This window comes from Sorex fumeus, unplaced genomic scaffold, assembly GCF_029834395.1.
Source record: "Sorex fumeus unplaced genomic scaffold, SorFum_2.1 ptg000034l, whole genome shotgun sequence".
In the NCBI taxonomy this organism is placed as follows: domain Eukaryota; kingdom Metazoa; phylum Chordata; class Mammalia; order Eulipotyphla; family Soricidae; genus Sorex; species Sorex fumeus.
In genome coordinates, this window is record NW_026606091.1 from 18,292,417 (window position 1) to 18,310,827 (window position 18,411).

General features: G+C 35.8%; 1 protein-coding gene across 6 annotated transcripts in view; it reads right to left on the reverse strand.

The window, feature by feature from the left end:
* Nucleotides 1-13,528: 13,528 nt before the first annotated feature.
* LINGO2 (leucine rich repeat and Ig domain containing 2) overlaps nucleotides 13,529-18,411 on the reverse strand; it is a 649,774-nt gene continuing 644,891 nt past the window's right edge. For all 6 annotated transcript variants that reach the window (XM_056117327.1, XM_056117328.1, XM_056117331.1 and 3 more), the window contains one exon: nucleotides 13,529-16,921. In XM_056117327.1, the coding sequence (XP_055973302.1) occupies nucleotides 15,066-16,886 (1,821 nt within the window). In that variant the 5' untranslated portion in view covers nucleotides 16,887-16,921 and the 3' untranslated portion in view covers nucleotides 13,529-15,065. The remainder of the gene's footprint in view (nucleotides 16,922-18,411) is intronic.

Here is an 18,411-nt window from a genome sequence, read left to right on the forward strand (position 1 = left end):
AGATGCACATTAGCACTAAAGAGTTCATCTGGATGGATGTTATTGCAAGCATCACCAAGAGAATGAATAAGTATTTAGTACAGTTGTGCATGTGTCTTAGTGTGCTTGTGTGCATGTGTGTGTGTGTGTGTGTCTGTGTGTGTGTGTGTGTGCATGCGCATGGCAGGAAGGAAAGGGATAAGGGAGAAGCGCAGAAAAGAATGTTCAACTAGAGGCAAAAAAAAAAAAAGAGGGCTCTGGAGGATGAACTTTAAAAAACACTGTGACGTGAACGGGAAAGAATGGAAGGTTTTATTCTGTTTAGGAAACTCAGAGTTGAGGGCCATGGGGTTTGGAAGTAGACAACATGAAGGAAAATTCTATCAAATGTAAAAGTGTCAACCACTTACGGTCTCTAAGATTGATGATATTATTTATATAAAATTGCAGGTAAAAGTGATGCCTTATCATTGGTAGCTATTATTCTTGTAGTTTGATTCTGAAAGTTTTACAGAGGTATAATGATGGGCCTGGATAATGGTTTTGTTTTTGTTTTAAGGGATGGAGCTTCCAAGGCTGTGTTACCCTTAACATTACCGCAAAGGATTGTCTCATAAGATTTTTTTAAATTTCTAAATGAGAGATGGTACAGATCATTTCTGCTTTGGGCATAGTTTCCTTAGCACTTCGAAAGAGGTGCTAGATAGTAATGGAGAGGAGCAGAAAGAAGTGCAAGGGGAGGGAAAGAAGGAAGGAAGAGAAAAATCAGTGCAGAAAAAAATTACGGTGGTAGCAGAGACACACTTTCCCTTTAAAAATCCAGTTTATTATTTTGAAAAGCCCAAAAGGAAGTGTACCATAATAATTATTGTGATTGTGTTTGAAGTATGGGAGTAAAACCTTTTTTTTTTAAGAGTAGTATTCAAGCTTAACTAACAAATGGTCTGATGTATGTAAATGAAATGTGAATGTTTAGAAATCCTGCCTGGTATCACTAGAGTCAGTATGTATTTTGACCACTGTTGAGATCATAAAAGGCAAAGGACCTTTGCTTGTGCCAAGTGAATATAACATGGTAAACATAAACCTGATATTTTCAGTTCACATCTGTCTGTGCTCAGGGAACAGTCCTGAGTGCTCAGAGGACCATTTTCAGTGTCAGAGATTGAAACAGGGTCCACTGCATGCAAGGCAAATGCTTTACCCCTTTATTATCTCTTTCGCCTGATTTAAAAAAAATAAATTCTGCTGTGGTACAGAGTCTTTAAGTTTCTGTAACAGCATTTTGGTTGTCTAAGAACCTCAGTGAGCCTAAGTACCTTGGACAAATGCTGACACTTTGTACGTCGAAATTGATACCTTGGTTCTGAATTATTTGTAAATCCAATAGGAATAATTTCAGTGGAACTTGTAGTATATTGAACATGTTCTAATTTAGACAGTTATCTTCTCCAAACAGTTTGAATCTCTACATTTTATTCACCAAGACTCTTTAATAAAGAAAATGCTCCCAGCACATATTTTAGTGCTTGTTAAGAACCTTTAAATGAATGTGTCTATATGAAAATGACTCTGGAGGACAGGCACATAGCCCATTACTTGACTCACATGGGTGATCCAATCTGTATATGAATATGGTACCACTGGTCTGGGATGTGACTAGATTTGGATTAAGAGGAGGATATCATTGTATATTTGTCTTTGAAGTGGTCTCCATATAATTTTTAGTGGGTGGGGAAGGAAACAGAATTCCAAAAAACAAACCAAAACAAAAACTTCTAAATGCCTAATGGGATTATCAAATGACAGATAGGTATTCCAGGAAACAAACAGAAAATAAAAACTAAGGTAAGCAGTAATATTGAAAAAGAGACCAAGAAATTCACGATGTTAAGATTTTGTCTTGATTTATTCTGGGACCATTGCTGGAAGTGTCTGTGTGCTTACCTCTGGCTCTGTGCTAAGGGATCACTCCTAGTGGTGCTAGGGGCACCATGTACCTAGTTCCTGGTCTACTACATGGGAGGCAAATACCTTACTCATCACATTATCTCTCTGGCATAAGATATTTTGAGAAATCATAGCATGGATCCCAGGATATGTTGTGAGAAATCAGAAATCAGAAAGCATGTCTCTTTAAGGATGTTGAGAATATAGAATGGAAAGTTTTATGTAGTTGCAAAAAATAAATAAATAAAAAGGAAAAAAGAAAAAGAAAATAGTGACAGCTTTTCCAAACTCTTAAATAATCAAGTAGTAAAGCAGTAGTCCAGTGAGGAAAATTTGCTAGTTTCTGAATTTTTTAAAAAAGACATATTTATTGTTTTTATTTATTTCCCAATTTTCCTTCTTAGCTTAGCTCATGCTCATGGTAAATAAAGGCACTGTGTGAATAAAGACTTTAATGTGCAGAAGTCAACTGCCAAGGACTAAATTCTGTCTCTTTCAATACCCAGGTATCTACAAATATGTTGAAGTAATAACTCCAACTATGATTCTATTTGGAGAGGTGGCTTTTAGGAGGAAAGGCGGTTCACTGAAAACAGAAGGGTGGTTGTCCTAAATTGATAGAATTAGTGGGGTTTTTAAAAACTTTTGATCACTGTGAGATAGACCCTTACAAGGCCTTTTATGATTGAATTTCAGTCATACATATTCCAACACCCATCCCTCCATCAATGTACATTTACCAGCACCAGTGTCCCTAGGTTCACCCCCATCATCTCCAGGCCCCTCCCCCTGCCTGCCTCTTCGGCAGGTGTTTTTCCTCTCTCTGTCTCTGTCTCTGTCTCTGTCTCTCTCTCCACTTCCCCCCTCCTTTTGGGCATTGTGGTGTGCAATATTGACACTGAAAGGTTATCAACAATATCCCATACCTACTTTTAGCACTCAGATCTTGTGGGCTTTTTAAGAAGAAGAAATTCTTCTCTTCCATTATGAGTGTGGATGCACCAAGGCATGGTCGTGTAAGGACACAGTGAGAAAGGAGCTGCCTACTAACCTATGTGGGGACATCTCACCAGACATTGGCCCCTGCTTTGACATTGAACTTCACAGCTTCCTGAACTGTGCAGCTTCCAGAACAGTGAGATTTAAATTTCTGTGGTTCAAATCAATGGGTAGTCAATAGGTAATTTTTGTTTTTTTGTTTCTTATGGCAGTGTGACTTAAATGACATTTGATTCTTTTGGGTAAAGATTCTCTCAAGGACCATATCAACATATTGGCCTAAAGCTCTATAAATACTAATTTATCTCATTGTTTTGAAAACTGGACAGCTGCATAGCTGAGGAGAAGTGAAGGGAGGATATGTGTGTGTGTCTCTGTGTGTGTGTGTCTGTGTGTGTAAGAAAGGGAGAGTGAGTGAGAAAGATTGTATCTACATTTTCTACCATCAACAAAAGTTAATTAATTGTAGATCAAAGACTTTGAGATTAGACCAGAATCTATACAGCATGTGAAAGAAAAACTACAAACAGGATCTTTAGTTATTTCCCCTTACTGTGACATTTTATGCTGGAAAAAATTCAAGTAGCCTATTTATTTACTTTTCTGTCTGTCCTGGTAATTCCATTGTTAGCTTTGGATGTAGATTTCTCAGATGTCCTTTGTTTTTCTAATTATAAATATTGAAGAATTTTATATTACTCTTTCTCAAGTTTGTATAATAGAGAATTAAGCTATATCAATGGATGTGGAAAGCTAAACTTCTATTATAATACATGATTATAATATACCACTATTAATAAACTGTTTAAGAGATTTTTAAAAAACTTGTTTTTAGAGCATTCCAAAACCAAGCACAATTTTCTTTAGGAAAGTATTTTATTTTTGTGTCTCAACAGATGAAATTCATAACCTTGTTTTCTGATAAGACAATTTAGACATACAAATCAGTTACAACAATGTGCTTATCAGCGCTCCCCCCTCCCCCCTGAATTTTAAAGTAACTGGCAATTTTGAAGGACAACAAGACAATAGGGCTTAGCTAAACAATATGGCAATTAAAAATGGCCCTCTAAGAAATAATTACAATAGTTGTTGAAAGAGCTTGTCCTCTGAGCAAAACATTCTGCATGAAAAGAATCATCATGAAATGAGGAGGGTTTTAACTTCCCTTCCAGTAAGGGAGAGAAGGGGATGTATGTGAAAACAATGGCACAGAAAGCTGGGGAGTCAGACTAAATACAACAGAAAGCCCTAGGCAATAAATTTCTCCAGTAAAATGCATCCCCTTGAAGATACTGATTTATACTTTTGTTTCATATTGAAATCACTTTCCCTGACCCCCATCACCTGAAAGTGAATCAATTTATTATCCTTTGTTAAAATTAATAATTTTTCCAAATCGTTTCTCTCTCAGAGAGAGGGGCCTGTTCAAAATCACGTAGAGGTCGTATTGAAGCTAACTGACGGTCAAAGTCATTTTAGATTCTTTTTGTAAAGGGAGTAGACATATTCTGGCAGGTCTGGGACTTACACGGGAAGTAGTTTTCATCTTCATTGACTCTATCAAGCTACTCTAAATCCTGTAGCACCTTTGTAACAGGCCCCCAATTCGACATACCATTCCCTTATGTTTTCACAGTAAGCCTCACAGCACCCTTGTGAGGTAGATAGTGTTATGGTTGTTCTGAGAGATAGGGATGCAGAGATATTAAGTAGCTTGCCCATGAAAAATCACGAATGCAGAGACAGAGTCCAGAGGGCTCTTACTCCAGATCATTGTCTTTTCAGTACTTAACTATTCTGACTGACTCCCTGAGAGTGAATCATTAAAGCAGGTAGGTCCTGTGAGCCAATTAGTGCCTGGTCAGTTGGACACTGAGGCCCATCTCTAAGCCACATAATTTTGATGATAGAATGAGAAATTGGTTGTGATCAGGATGGAAGCCAAAGAAGTTGATTTGGAGAAATGCAAGATTAATAATGTACAATGTACACAGTTCAATAATGTACTTACTGAAGTCCTGTTAGCTTACTATGATAATGGATGTAGCATGATTAGATGAGTAAATGAAGCAAAGGAGACTGCTTTGATGACTAAAATATTAATCGTCTTTTTGCAAACAAAATGTGGGGAAATTTAGATCTAATCCCTAATCAAGAATGAAGAGTAAGTATATTTCTAAATTTTCTGTATGTATTTGAAATAGTACTGACAGCATTTTAAACAGAAAGACAGACATTTTGAATAATTTTTATGTGTACTTAATGCTTGAAGTTCAAACTATGAAGAAAATTATTAGAGGCAATGTCACATATATTTGATCATCATCCATCAATACTATCCACTTTCCATCAGTTTGAAATTTTCTTGTGTATGCCTGTTTTCGCATTTGAAAAATTTGTATTTGTATTCTCATCAAAGATATTCTGAAAACACCTTGTACTGAAACAAAGTACTCTTATCTTGGCTCACAAGTCAGGTACTTTCTATTTTTATAACTTCTTTTTCATTTCAGAAAACTAAGGAAAGAAAACTGCTGCTGTGTGTAGGAACCATCTCTACATTAACATCAGTAAATTTCTTATAGTAGGGCCATAGAAGGCTCTTGAGACCACTGGAAGCAGAGACAAGAAAATTCTCCAGTATTGCTGAAATAAAAGAGCTTATATAATTCTAGATGGTGGCGCTGACTTGAAATGTCTTTGAATTTTTCATTTTTCCATGTTCAGTGAAACTGATTCTCAGTAGGACATTTGAACTGATAAACAGCGCTGATAAAAGAAACTGGAAGTAATGTTATGAATGTGTGTGTGCGTGCATGTGTGTGTTTAAATAAGTGTTTAAATTTCATGAGAGCCCTGAATGTATGCAATAGAAATAACCTATTAGTCTTTTGTACATTCAGCTAATAGCCCATGGCTAAAGGAATAGATCAAATTGAGCAAGTTAGAACTGTGCTATGGTTCTTGCATATTTGATTTTCTATCCTTCAAAGTCTATGATTAGTGATGCTGTAGTTAGAAAATTTTGTGTAAATGTTACTTGATATTATTTTTCTTTTAGAGCAGAATCTGGTAAGTAGACTTATCTCGAGTATAACAATGAGCAGAATCATTCAATTTAGCCAATATAAATCCTTTGCAATCACATATGCTTGAGTCTTCCATGCAAAGAGAGAGGAGTGTGTTAGTCTTTGTAGTTTCTCCTATAGGTTTTTACCTCTCAGACCCTAAGTCCTTTGTGATTGAGTTCTGGTCTTAGTTTTACTTATGCAACTAAGCAGACTACTAAGAATTTTTATGTCATATATTTTTCATCTGCCTTTTCTTTCCCTTATCTTTATCCAGGTGGTTGTTATTTATAGACATAATACTATTCATATTTATTATATCTATAAATATATTAAAATACATGAACTAGTTTAAAAGCATTACTGTATAGAAAAATTTATTGACATTTCTCAACATTGATTTAAACAGTTAAGAGTACTGTGGAATGGAACAAGGTATAGCTCTAACAAGGAATTTTTCCTCTCAATCTAAGTTTTTTGATTGAGGGTCATCATTTTTGCATTTACTTATGAGATAATATAAGGCACTAGAGTTGCAAGCCCTAGAAGCCAGTGTTTTTAAATTTTCTACAATGACAGAATTCTTAGGTTAATTTCCCTTCCAGAATTCCATTAAGGTTTCTCAATTTCCTCCCTAATTTGGTCTTATTCCACAATGATCATCACATCCCATTCTTATGTCTGACAATGAGGTAATTAGGAAAAGAATATTGGGTTCTATAATAAACTTATCTGCCTTAAAGGGAGTAGCAGAACATATAACTTTATTTCAACTATATTAAATGATAGAGAAACATTAAGAGTCAGATAGAACAGTATGCCCAGGGAAAAATGGGAATAAAAACCAACAATTCTCCAATACCTGTACTCTTGATATCCAAAGCTATGAGGAATTTCTAAATTTATGAATCATTGCATGTCCAAAATGGCTTTATAAGTACAGAACCATGAACTTATAAATGGCTTTATAAGTACAGAAGCCAGGCTCATGAACTAAAAGTTTGTTTAGTTTTCTCATGAAAATTTCACTCCATTGTATTATCTTCTTCCCACTGGTTAAGAACTTGTGTAAAAGCAAGACTTAAGCTATTGATTCTATTTTCTCCCTGATTAGTGAGCTTATTCAACTACCTAACTTGTGACATGTTATTTGGCAGAGATATTTTCCCACCATAGTAAAAACTATATTGGAAAACTTTTGTTTCAGTCATTCTAGTTAAGTAATACTACATGGAAGTTCAGTATCAGAGATCTGGCTTATTTCTTTGAGAAATACTCAATGAAAAAAGTTCAGTGTCAGAGTTGGCATTCCCCCAGTCTTCATGGAGAAGGAAATTGCTCTCTGATAGAAAGTTTCAGAAGTTTCAGAAATCAAGGATTGTAAATGGGTCTTTAATAAATTTCTTGCTAACATCTCATAATTTTTGAGTGTTTGCTGTGTCCAGGAAGTGAATCTCAAGCACTCATCTATCAATATGGTTTTCAGGTACAATTCCTGTCAACTTTTGGCTTTCTCCTCTACTTACTCCCTCTTTACTGGAAGGCATATCCAATACTTGCTTCTGTGACCAATACAAATGAATTTGAGATAATTTTGCAAGTGATATATTTATCGTCACTGGCGTATCTTTGTAGTATGCTTAATATTACCTGGATTTGGGAATCCAGCAGGTCATTATGGTTGCTTGGTCATTTTTGTGTAAGAAGATCCAGTGAGCTTGGTTTCTGAACCCTCCGAGAGGTCTCTACTCACCCTGGCGTCAGAATCAGATTTCACCAACTTTTCTTTGAATGGAAATTATTTGTTGATTATATTTGATCTAATAACAGTGCTAAAGCAACTTAAGCAATGTGATATTCCTAAGACTCATATAACCTACCTCTTCCAATAAGAAATATCTTCTAATATATGACTTTTTGTTTAATTTGTTTAATTATATTTTAATTATACGCCAATGGATTTCATGGAAATGTCCAATGCTTAAGCCCTTTACATCAATAAGGAACACATGATTTCTTAACTTATTTTACATGTTAAAAAAATAAGTTAACTTGTTTTTAAAAACATGCCCATAACAATAATAGTAAATGAGACACAAGTATAAACTTATGCTTTTGTCATTAGTACTAATTTTTTGAAAACACACACACAAAAAAAATCAGGCATTTAAAAATTTTTGTTGGTTATTTGTTAGTTGTTTCCAATTATGGAATATTCCCAGACTATTTTGATATAAGACGTTAAACAACACAGACACACATTCCCCCCCACCTCCTGCTTAGGCTTATCGACTTTTAAAACAGTTACATTTAGCCACATAAAAAAAATCAAACCACCCTCCCCACATATTTATATATGTATATATAAACAATAGCTTTTAAATTATAATTTGGAGCATTCCACATTAAGTGAAAAAAATAAGGAAATGATTCTCTTTTTATAAAGGAACTTATGTGTGGTACATCCGATTTTACATCTGAGGAGGATATTTATTTCTACCAAATAGTCTCTGAAAAGCCTTTTTCATGACTTCATTCTTATCTGATAATCACATAGATGTGTATGTATATAGATCAATTTGTTTCTGGATATACATTGTCATAAAGATCGGAAGAAATTTTTAAGTAAAATTATTTTGGGAGAATTTCTTTCTACAATATTATCAATCTACTAATGAGTCTCCATAATTAAGTGGTATTGTAGATTATATTGTACTGGTAATTAAATATACTAAAACAATTTAGAATAGGAGGTGTGCAACAAAAAAGAAGAAAACTTACATGGAAAGCATACTTCTTTTCCCCCCACTTGGAACAGAAAACTCAGATTTTTACTCTGACCTAATTTTACTATGGAAACTTATCTTTCAAACTTCATTTGAATTAATACACTTAACCAATTTAGTAGAATTTAAATTTGCATTTTTGTTGTCTTCTAATGGCTATTTTGCATATTAAAGGTAAAGCCTTCCTTAAAATATGCAGTACCCTCTTGATTATGCCAGCTCTCTGCTCATTCTGCTAAGGCTATAAATAAAGCTTCTATTTAAGGCTGGCATTATATCAACCCACCTGCTTTTAGAAGGGAGAAAAAAACAGAATCACTCAACCTGCGGATTGCTGTCAGCTTGTGACTATGTGAATGGTAAGTCTTAACTTTTAAAGTCTTAAGGGAGAAAGGATTTTTTTAAAAGCAATTTTCAGATAAACAATTGCCCACAAATTTCTGAGTACCAATGAAACAAGACATTCCTGAAGGTATCATTCATTGGTGAGATATGGTGTATCTGGGAGATGGCAGTGGTAAAATAAACTGGACAAAGGAAAGCCATTTCAATTGTGATTTCAGGAAAGGGAGAAGGAATGTGGAAGAATATGGACATGTTCTTCTCTGTGGGCTATCTTTAGGGAATTGGCAGTTTCTGATTTTGCACTCCTTTGTCTTTCCATATTCCAGGGCTGTAATTCATATGTAGTCCCAGAATATGGGGGTAAGGGAGAGAGAAGAGACTTTGCAATTGAAGGGAAATCTGGGTGCACAGATAATTTTCTCTTGCTCAGATTTCCATATTTTGGAAGAGAAATTCCATGAGCTCCAGATTTATTACAGAAAAATTAACATTTAAAAATTTGTTACTAAGTTATCTTTTCCCTGTAAATGTTTTATTCTAAGCAACCTGTTGAAGAGCTCACATCAGATGAGCAGTTTCCATTTTTTACCATTTTTTAACATTTTTGGCTGCGTGCAAGGCAAACGCCCTACCCGCTGTGCTAGCGCTCCAGCCCCTTGCACGCAGCCAACATGGCCGACCTGAGTTCGATTCCTCCGCCCCTCTCGGAGAGCCCGGCAAGCTACCGAGAGTATTAGATATGCCAGACACAGTAACAACAAAGTCTCCAATGGAGACGTTACTGGGCCCGCTCGAGCAAATCGATGATCAACGGGAGGGGCTTTACTTACTTACTTACTAACATTTTTAATTGAAAACTTGCAGTTACATTCACTGCTCCCTAGACAAATGAATAAGCTTTGAAAACTTGCCATTAATGGTTGATTGAAAATTCAGTCAAGGTAGTAAAATTTTGCAAGTCAGGATGTCCTTTTGTCCTAGTTTTCATTAGGCAATTCAGATAACTATCATCACAAGTCAGCTGTCATTTAGATCTTGAAAACTTGTGCTATAAAACTGTCCCTTCCATATGTTCATACTTTTGCTGGAGTGAGAATGAGAAAAGTCTCTTGGGGAATGTCTTTTAAAGATGTAAAGGGGAGTGGTTTTGAGTGTATGTGAATGTATGCCAAAGAAAGTCCCCTCTGTTGCCTAACTGAATCATATAGTTCTAAAATTAACATGTGAATACAGGTTACTTCACTACAGGTTTTCCACACAGAACAAACAGAATAACTCCAAAACTCCTCAGTCTGAAATTAATGTGGATTTCATTTGAAATGCGTTTATAAAACCAATAGTCAAAAGTCATTGAACTAAACAGGCACATGATGTACTATGATTCTAGGACCCAAGTTTCAGTGATAAAGATGTTACATCTTTTAGAAACTAAGTACAACTAAGAATGAATGGCTTTGGCCAAAAGGCTTTATTACTAGGTTTATGTGCCACAAAATCCATTTGGAATTGTTTATGTATGCTATATAAAGGTGTCAGGACATAGGGAATAGGAATTAAAAAGGATGCTCATGATGATTAAAGAAGAGCATAATTTCTCATTTTTCCTCAGAATGACTGTAAAACTCAGTAATAAAAAGATGTGATTAAAATGAATCCAAGGTCTTCTTCCAACCATCCTTTAAACTTTTGATATGTATTTTTGTTGTATACCAGCTCTCTAAACTGAAAATGTTTATACTTCCCTAGAAAATGGCAAGAAATATTCAGTGTTGTTGGATAGCTTCTACACACAATCCCTGAAGTGAAACAGATGTCTCAACATAGAGATGAAGGGAGACACTAGAAGGGTAAATTAATCTACATGGGACCCTGTTTAGTCATTATACTTCAAGATCACATACTTATTTTTGTATCTTCTAATACATAAATATATTTGTTCCTACTCGAGTTATAGAAAAAAATATCAGACTTCCTTGAAGGTGGGAATATTCTTTCTTTTATTTTTAAAGTAATGAGTGTAACTTCTAGGCCCTGAAAACTGGGTAAAATATAATATTTGACAGAAAATAAACTATCCAACTTAAGAACTGTAGGGCAAATCCTGAATGCCTCTATATTTCTAGAGTTGTTGGTAATCAGAAAAATTTCTGGAGAATAACCAAAATTGAATTTCTGACAAAAGTCCTTGGAAATTTTCAGGTACATGTTCAATTTTTGAGACTACTAATAAAACTCTTAATTATAAACTCAATGCAAACCAAGATTTACGAAGTGAGTAGTAAAAGAATTTGGAAAAGTTGAAATCCTTGCCAGTAACATATTAGGCTATATCTTATGATGAGTTATACTCTAACAATATACAATTCAGGTATTTACAGAAATGGATGAACTGAGATCATTAGCATTCTAGTCAACTGAAATCTTTGCAAGATTTAGTGCATTGAAAGAATAAATGTTTATCTAAAAAGTCTTAATATACACATTCAGTGACCTGATCAACACACAATTCTTGACCAAAAAATTGTATTTTCTTTTAGGATAATTTGAGAAAAATCATTTTGGAAAAAGATGACTCAGAGATGACTAGTAAGGGTAGATTTGGCCTATGTGCTGGTATAAGTTGTTATTCTCTACCATTATCTAGCTTGATCTAATCAAGAGTTAAACTGAAACCATAAATTAAAAATTCCATTATGAAAAATGAAAGTATAGTTCCAGAGATATAGTGAAACACAGGATCTGTACTGATAGTGAAAATATAAAAAAAAATAATGGCCATTCAATTACCAATAAGTCCATTACTCCGCTATTTTCCATAAAAAGGTGAAAATTCTCCCAAAATACTTGATCACTATATTTTAAATGTATTCATTTAAAATGGTGGGTAAATATCTTGTAACCTATAGGATTCCAAGTGAAATAGTAGCTTTACTATTTCTTATTAGGTACATTGAGTTTAGTATGTTTCAGAAGAATCATGAATCTCTTCTCAAAACACTGAGTCTTAGAAGAGTGCTATTTTATATTATTTTGACTAAATTGGTCTATGGAACACTGGTTTTTAAAGCTATAAGCAGTAACATTATGAAAAGACATGCTACATGCTCAAATAAGAGAAACAAGCAAAAATGTAAGAGAAACACCAAGGTAAACATTAAAAAGGGGTTTTGCTTACAGGAATTTTCTGATTTATTAGGCTCAGATAGATTGTGAACTTCAAGACCTGGTTATGAAAAGCAGCATTTTGTTTAACTTTCTACTTTATGGGACTCCATTCCTATTTGAGATGAGTGCTTAAATAGCTATTGCTTTGTGAACCAGGATATGGCAACCCCTTAAGTATTATCTGTTAATGGAATAAAAACTGAAATTCATAAGTAAAACTTTTCATGGATGGGACAACTTTAATTTCATATAATTGATTTGTTTTTGGTCAATTTTTATTTTGAAAGAAATTAGTAGTTGGAAACACAAAGCCCTTTAATTATTGCTCTATTTTTCCCTTCTTATTTGTGTTAGATAATCCTACCTGTTTATGATGACGCAAAATTAAGACTATCTACTGTAAACTTTCTGGAGACTCCTTTTTAACTTTCTTCTTCTTTAAATTAGAAGGACCTGGTGTTATTTTTGAAATTTTAAAGACTCCATTGCTTTTGTGCACAAATTGGAATTGTGATAGAATGTATATAAAGCAGGTCTTGATTTGTATTGTTAGATATAAATAAGGTGAAGGCTATACATAAGAAATTAATTTCTAAAACATCTATGAAATCACAGGGAGAGTCAAATAGACAGCTCTACAACCTTTAAATTTCATTTTCAATTCCCTATTAATGGGTTATTATTATGCTGCTAGTTAATTTTAAGAAAAATTCTGGACCACCCATTTTTTTATTGGGGTAAATTAAATTTTATTGAAGTTCTTAAAATTTTCAAAGAGTAAATGAAATGTCAGCTTTATGCATATCTTGTCAAAAAACAAATGCTTGAATCCTTCTGTTCCAGCATTCATGTCCTCCAAACGAGAGGGCTTATTTCAGATATCACTTGAAATGTGGAAATTACTGAAACTTCTGTTTGTATGCTGATTAAATATATCACAGTAAGACTGAATATGGGTGTAGAGTAAATATGCTCTATAGTCAATCAATGCTTTATATGCTTCGAAAACAATTCCTTTAACATTTACTTAAGTGAAATTATTTCATTTGAACAGCTCAGTGGTAGGAAGAGCATGATGCCACTTTTTAAAACTATAATTATTTTTTGGCTCACACCTAGCTGTGCTCAAGTTTTTCTCTTGGCTCTGTGCTTAGGGGACCTTACGTGATGGTGGATAGTGAACCCTGTAGGCCATATGCGAGGCAACTGCCCTAAGGGCTGCACACTCTCTTTGGCCCATAAAATCTTTTGAATAACAATAATTAGTATAAGTTGAATTGGGAAAATATTCTAGGTTCAGAAGGATAAAATGTCCGCACAATTTGCAAATTATAGGGGATAATCTTTTTCCTTGCTGGAGAGAAAAAAATCTCAGCCTTTTCCACTTTGTTTCTCTTCAGCTCTTTAAAAGCAAGACAGATGCAGGTTGTCTAAACAAGATAAATGAACAAAAACAGCCAATGTTTATTTGGTAAGGAAATCGGGAGAAACTCTAAAGCTGCCCCTTCAGGCTGATACTGTGTGTACAGTACTGAACAGACAACATCAGAGTGGCAGTAGCTGGATCTTTCCTTTGGCAACAATTCAGCCATCAAGTTTTATCAAATTTTAAACAGGTCCTTAGTTACATTAACATCATGTTGTGCATGGGTCACCCTGGTTTGTGTTGGCATCTAAGAAGAATTTTTTTTTTATCCAGAAAATGTTCAAATATCTGGCTTCTTGATCTTGACTACAAGGTGAATATTATCCTATCTGAATTTATAACAAGTATAGCTTCTTCCATTTTCTATGAAACCATTATTCACAACTGGTGAAAGGAAAATCAAGCTCTTGACAAATGAACCGTTTTCATTATTTAACACCTACCTTGCATTTTTCAGGTACTACCAGTGCACACCACCTTTTGGAGAAACCAAGGGCTTTGTTACAGTAAACTGGTCCAATGTGATATCACAAGTATAAAAAATATTCCATTCTGTATCAAAACTAGGCACATGCCTTTATTTATAGTAACAGAAGTTAACAGAGTAGAGCAGTTTTGCCTTGGGTCCTTTTTCTTGACATCCTACATCAGACAATTGCATCTTTCAACATGTCTCTGCCCAAAACTCCAGGGATCTAGACTCAAGGGTATCGTACGTAAAGGAAAGTGAAATCACACTTGGATCTATATTGGTGAGTAACTAAAAGCACAACCTCTCATTCATATTGCTTTAAAACATATACAGCATATATGTTTTAAAAAAAGGAAAGAATATATTTTTTTTGGTGTGTGATACTGAATCAACATAGTATGATGCAAGGCTTTTAACAAATGATAATCATAGATACAAATTTTTCTGAAGAGTATGTTTTAGACAAATGTGTCTTTTTAAACATGTAAATCCTACATTGTAGGTTGTTCTTTTTATATTTTCTTTTGTTTTTGCAGTGGTAGAAAATGTTGAGTAATTGTTCATGAGTATGAGCCAAAGGTTCAGGTTCATTACTGAGATCCCCAGAATGCCAATATTTGCAATGCAAACAATTAGTATCCCACTGTGTGGAGCACTCTGACACATGTCTGCTTGCCTCTAGGTGAAGAGTCTCCATAAGAATTCCTCCTGCTTCCAAGGACCCTGCTTTGACATAAGGGCAGCTTCTCCAAGCTGCCTTTTCATTGTAATTTACTGTGCCAGACTGTCTTACTGGTTACCAACAGTGACACAGAAACCATCATCTAAGATGGTTAGATCATTTTCTGATTGATCTGAGGTTAGATCAACCCTCAGATCATTTTCATGTTGAATCTCCTGGGTCCAGCCACCTCCCCTTCCACAACAGCACCGTTGTTTTTTCGGGGCACGTACTCAAGGTCAATGCTGTTTTTGTGCTTGCCTTTTCCTCGGCTCCACACAAAAAGGAGGAGAAAACAAAATAAAACCACTCCCAGGAATGTGAAACAGCCCATGGCTGTAGACACCAGTATTGTTTTAAGGTCCAGGGAAAAGGTATTGGCATTCGTGCCATTGGAAGTGGTGTCATTGGAGTCGGTCATGTACATAGGGGTCCTGTTGGCGTAAAGGAAGCGGTCTGAAGTGAATCCTTTCACAGTTAAGGAGGCCGTGTAGGTGTCGTTTCCAGCAGCGTTGCTCGCGATGCAAATATACATCCCACTGTCTTGGTCTTGAACAAAGCGGATTTCCAAGGTGCCATCGCCCAGCACCGTAGCTCTTCCGTTGGACTTGGTGGTGATAAAACGCCTCCGAGGTGTCACCCAGGAAATCACAGGTTGGGGATCTCCGTCAGCATTGCATTCCAGCTGGACTGTTTGACCTTCATCCACTAGCAGATGCTGCAGTTTCTTTTCACGGATCTTGGGCTTTTTGCAGGTAAAGTAAAAAGAGAGGGCGGTGCTATGGAAATCCTTGAACGATCTTTCACGGATGGTGTCTGGGCCGGCACACATGGGTTGTTGGCCCCCGAACTGCAGAGTGGGGTGCCGCTGCAGGATCCAGAGGAGACGGCAGTCACAGGCCAGAGGGTTGTTATTGATGCTCAGGACCTCCAAAGCCCTAGGGGAGGAGAAGACGTTCTCTTCCAAAGTTTCCAGTAGGTTCTGAGACACATTGAGCACTCGAAGGAAACGGAGCCCTTGGAAGGAGTGAGGCTCAATGGTACGGAGCTGGGCCCCCACGATATGAAGCTCCTGAAGGCGGATCAGGTCAGAGAACATGCCTGCTTCGATAGTACTGATGGGGTTGTAGGAGAGGTTAAGGTGGGTTAGATACACCAGGTGTTTAAAGGCAAGGAAGGGTACGGTGGACAGGTTGGTATTGGTGATTGAGAGAGATGTTAGGTTGAGACCGTAAAGGCTATTGGCAGGCATCATATCTAGTAAAGGCCAATAGTCAATCTCTAGGTGTTTCAGGTGGAACAATCTCTTAAAGGCATACACGGGCATATTGTTGATGTTGAGATGCTTCAGATGCAGGCTGATGAGGCTGCGGAGGTGAGAGAGCGCTTCTGTTGGTACTGCTGTTAGGTTGCATTTCTCCAGAGTGAGCTGCTCCAAGCTTAGCAGCCCACTGAAGGCCCTGTGTGATATATAAACCAAATCATTGTCCCCCACTTCTAGAGACTTTAGGTTATGCAGATCCTGGAACATGTAGTCCAGCAATATGACAATCTTATTCTCACTAATATCAAGCTTTGTGAGGTTGGATAGCCCCGTGAATACCCCCAAGGGGACCAACTTCAGGCGATTGCCCTTTAGTCGTAGGGACCGAAGATTAAAGAGATTGTTAAATGCTCCTGGTTCCACATTGGCGATGATGTTGTCACTCAGGTCTATCTCCTCGAGTAGAGGATAGGATATGAATTCTTCAGGGTTCACACTCTTCAGTCTGTTTTTGCTGAGGTCCAATATTTTGGTCTCTATAGGAATGCCCTCTGGGATAGCAATCAACCGCCTTCTATGGCAGCTAACGGATTTGTTCTGGGCAGAACATTCACAGCGAGCAGGGCAGCCAATGGTGGATCCCATGAAGACTAACACCACAGCCAGACCCAGGTATGGCTGCCAACATGATATGGCCGTGTGAAGCATGACTCCACCTCTTAGTCTATATCTAGGTCAGGAGCCTGCAGAAGAAGGGGCAAAAGGAGGAAGAAGAGATGTTTAGTTAGGATATTTTGGTAAAGGGAATAAATAGTACAAGGAGTACATTGAAGAGACACTGGATTTTCAATTATACTGATGCACACATAAACCTGTGAGCTGCATTATTAGCTTATATGATCTTGATAAGTAATTTTACCTTCCTTCACTTCAGTTTTCTTGGCTATAAAGTGGGGTATTTTGACAATTACAAAGAGACTAATGCAATATCTTGGAATAGCCTATCAGGTCAAACAACATATACTCCACACAGTACTTTATTTTGAACCCAGATGACAGTAACAAAGGTCAGTAGCTAAGAAGAAAACTATCAAGTTTGAATCAGTGTCTGTATCATTAATATTTGGAAAATCCTCTGTCTAAAATGGAGCTCAATCATGTTTCATTCAACATCAGGTACTTAGGTTAACATTATATATATATATATATATATATATATATATATATATATTCAACGCAAAGTATTGGAATGTTTTTTCCATGTATTTTTTTAATTGAAATTTTAATTTTAAGGTATGTCTCTTTAGAGTTCAGTACATCTTGATAAACAGGTTTTATTCATGGTAAGTTACATTATATACCACATTCCTTTTTATTATAGAAATGAGCAAAATAAAGACATATAAGAGTTGTGATGATGTTTTACATATAGAAAAAAACTATACTACTATATCCCCATTCCTCTAAATCTATTAATTCTGTGAAGATTATTTTAAGATCAACTTAAAACAGACATGTTTAGTTATGGTGGTCTGTAAAGGTCATTCTTAAACATTCTTTCCATCATTGAGAGCTATGAGTTAAAATCTTATTAGCAACGTGGAGTTTTAAAATTAGCATCAGTACCACTTCTTTTTAATTTATTTTATCTTTTGGTTTTGGTGGCCATATTTTGGTTTCAGTTATCTGTATAACTCCATTGGAAAAAATCTATCTAAATTCTTTGCTGATTTTAGGTTAGATTTATTTCACTATCAACATATTTATATATATCTTTGCTCCTCTAGGGATTACAATCTCCATTTTATAGATCCCAGTTGATTAGATTGATAATATTGATAGTACTTACGTGCAGCAAGTTATCAATTGCTTTTTAGCAATACATTCTGATTTAACACTTTGCTTCTACTCCTACCCTCAACCATCCATATTAGAGGTTTTAGGGAAGGCATGGAAACAATGGAGGACACAGTGATTTAGGTATAAAGTAGTTTAGGATGGTTGAATCAAAGCCAGGAGGGAAACAGAGAAAAGATTTTGAAGAGGTAATTAGGGGAGCGATTTTCAAGAGGCTTGTAAACTGTGATAAGCTGTTTGTACTTTATCCGGAGGGCAATGGCACACTATTAAACTGTTTTATGCAAAAGAGTGATATGATCAGATTTATATTTTGGGAAGATTAATCTGTCTGCAGCACAAAATATAGAATTGCAGGAGAGAGATGGATGTTACT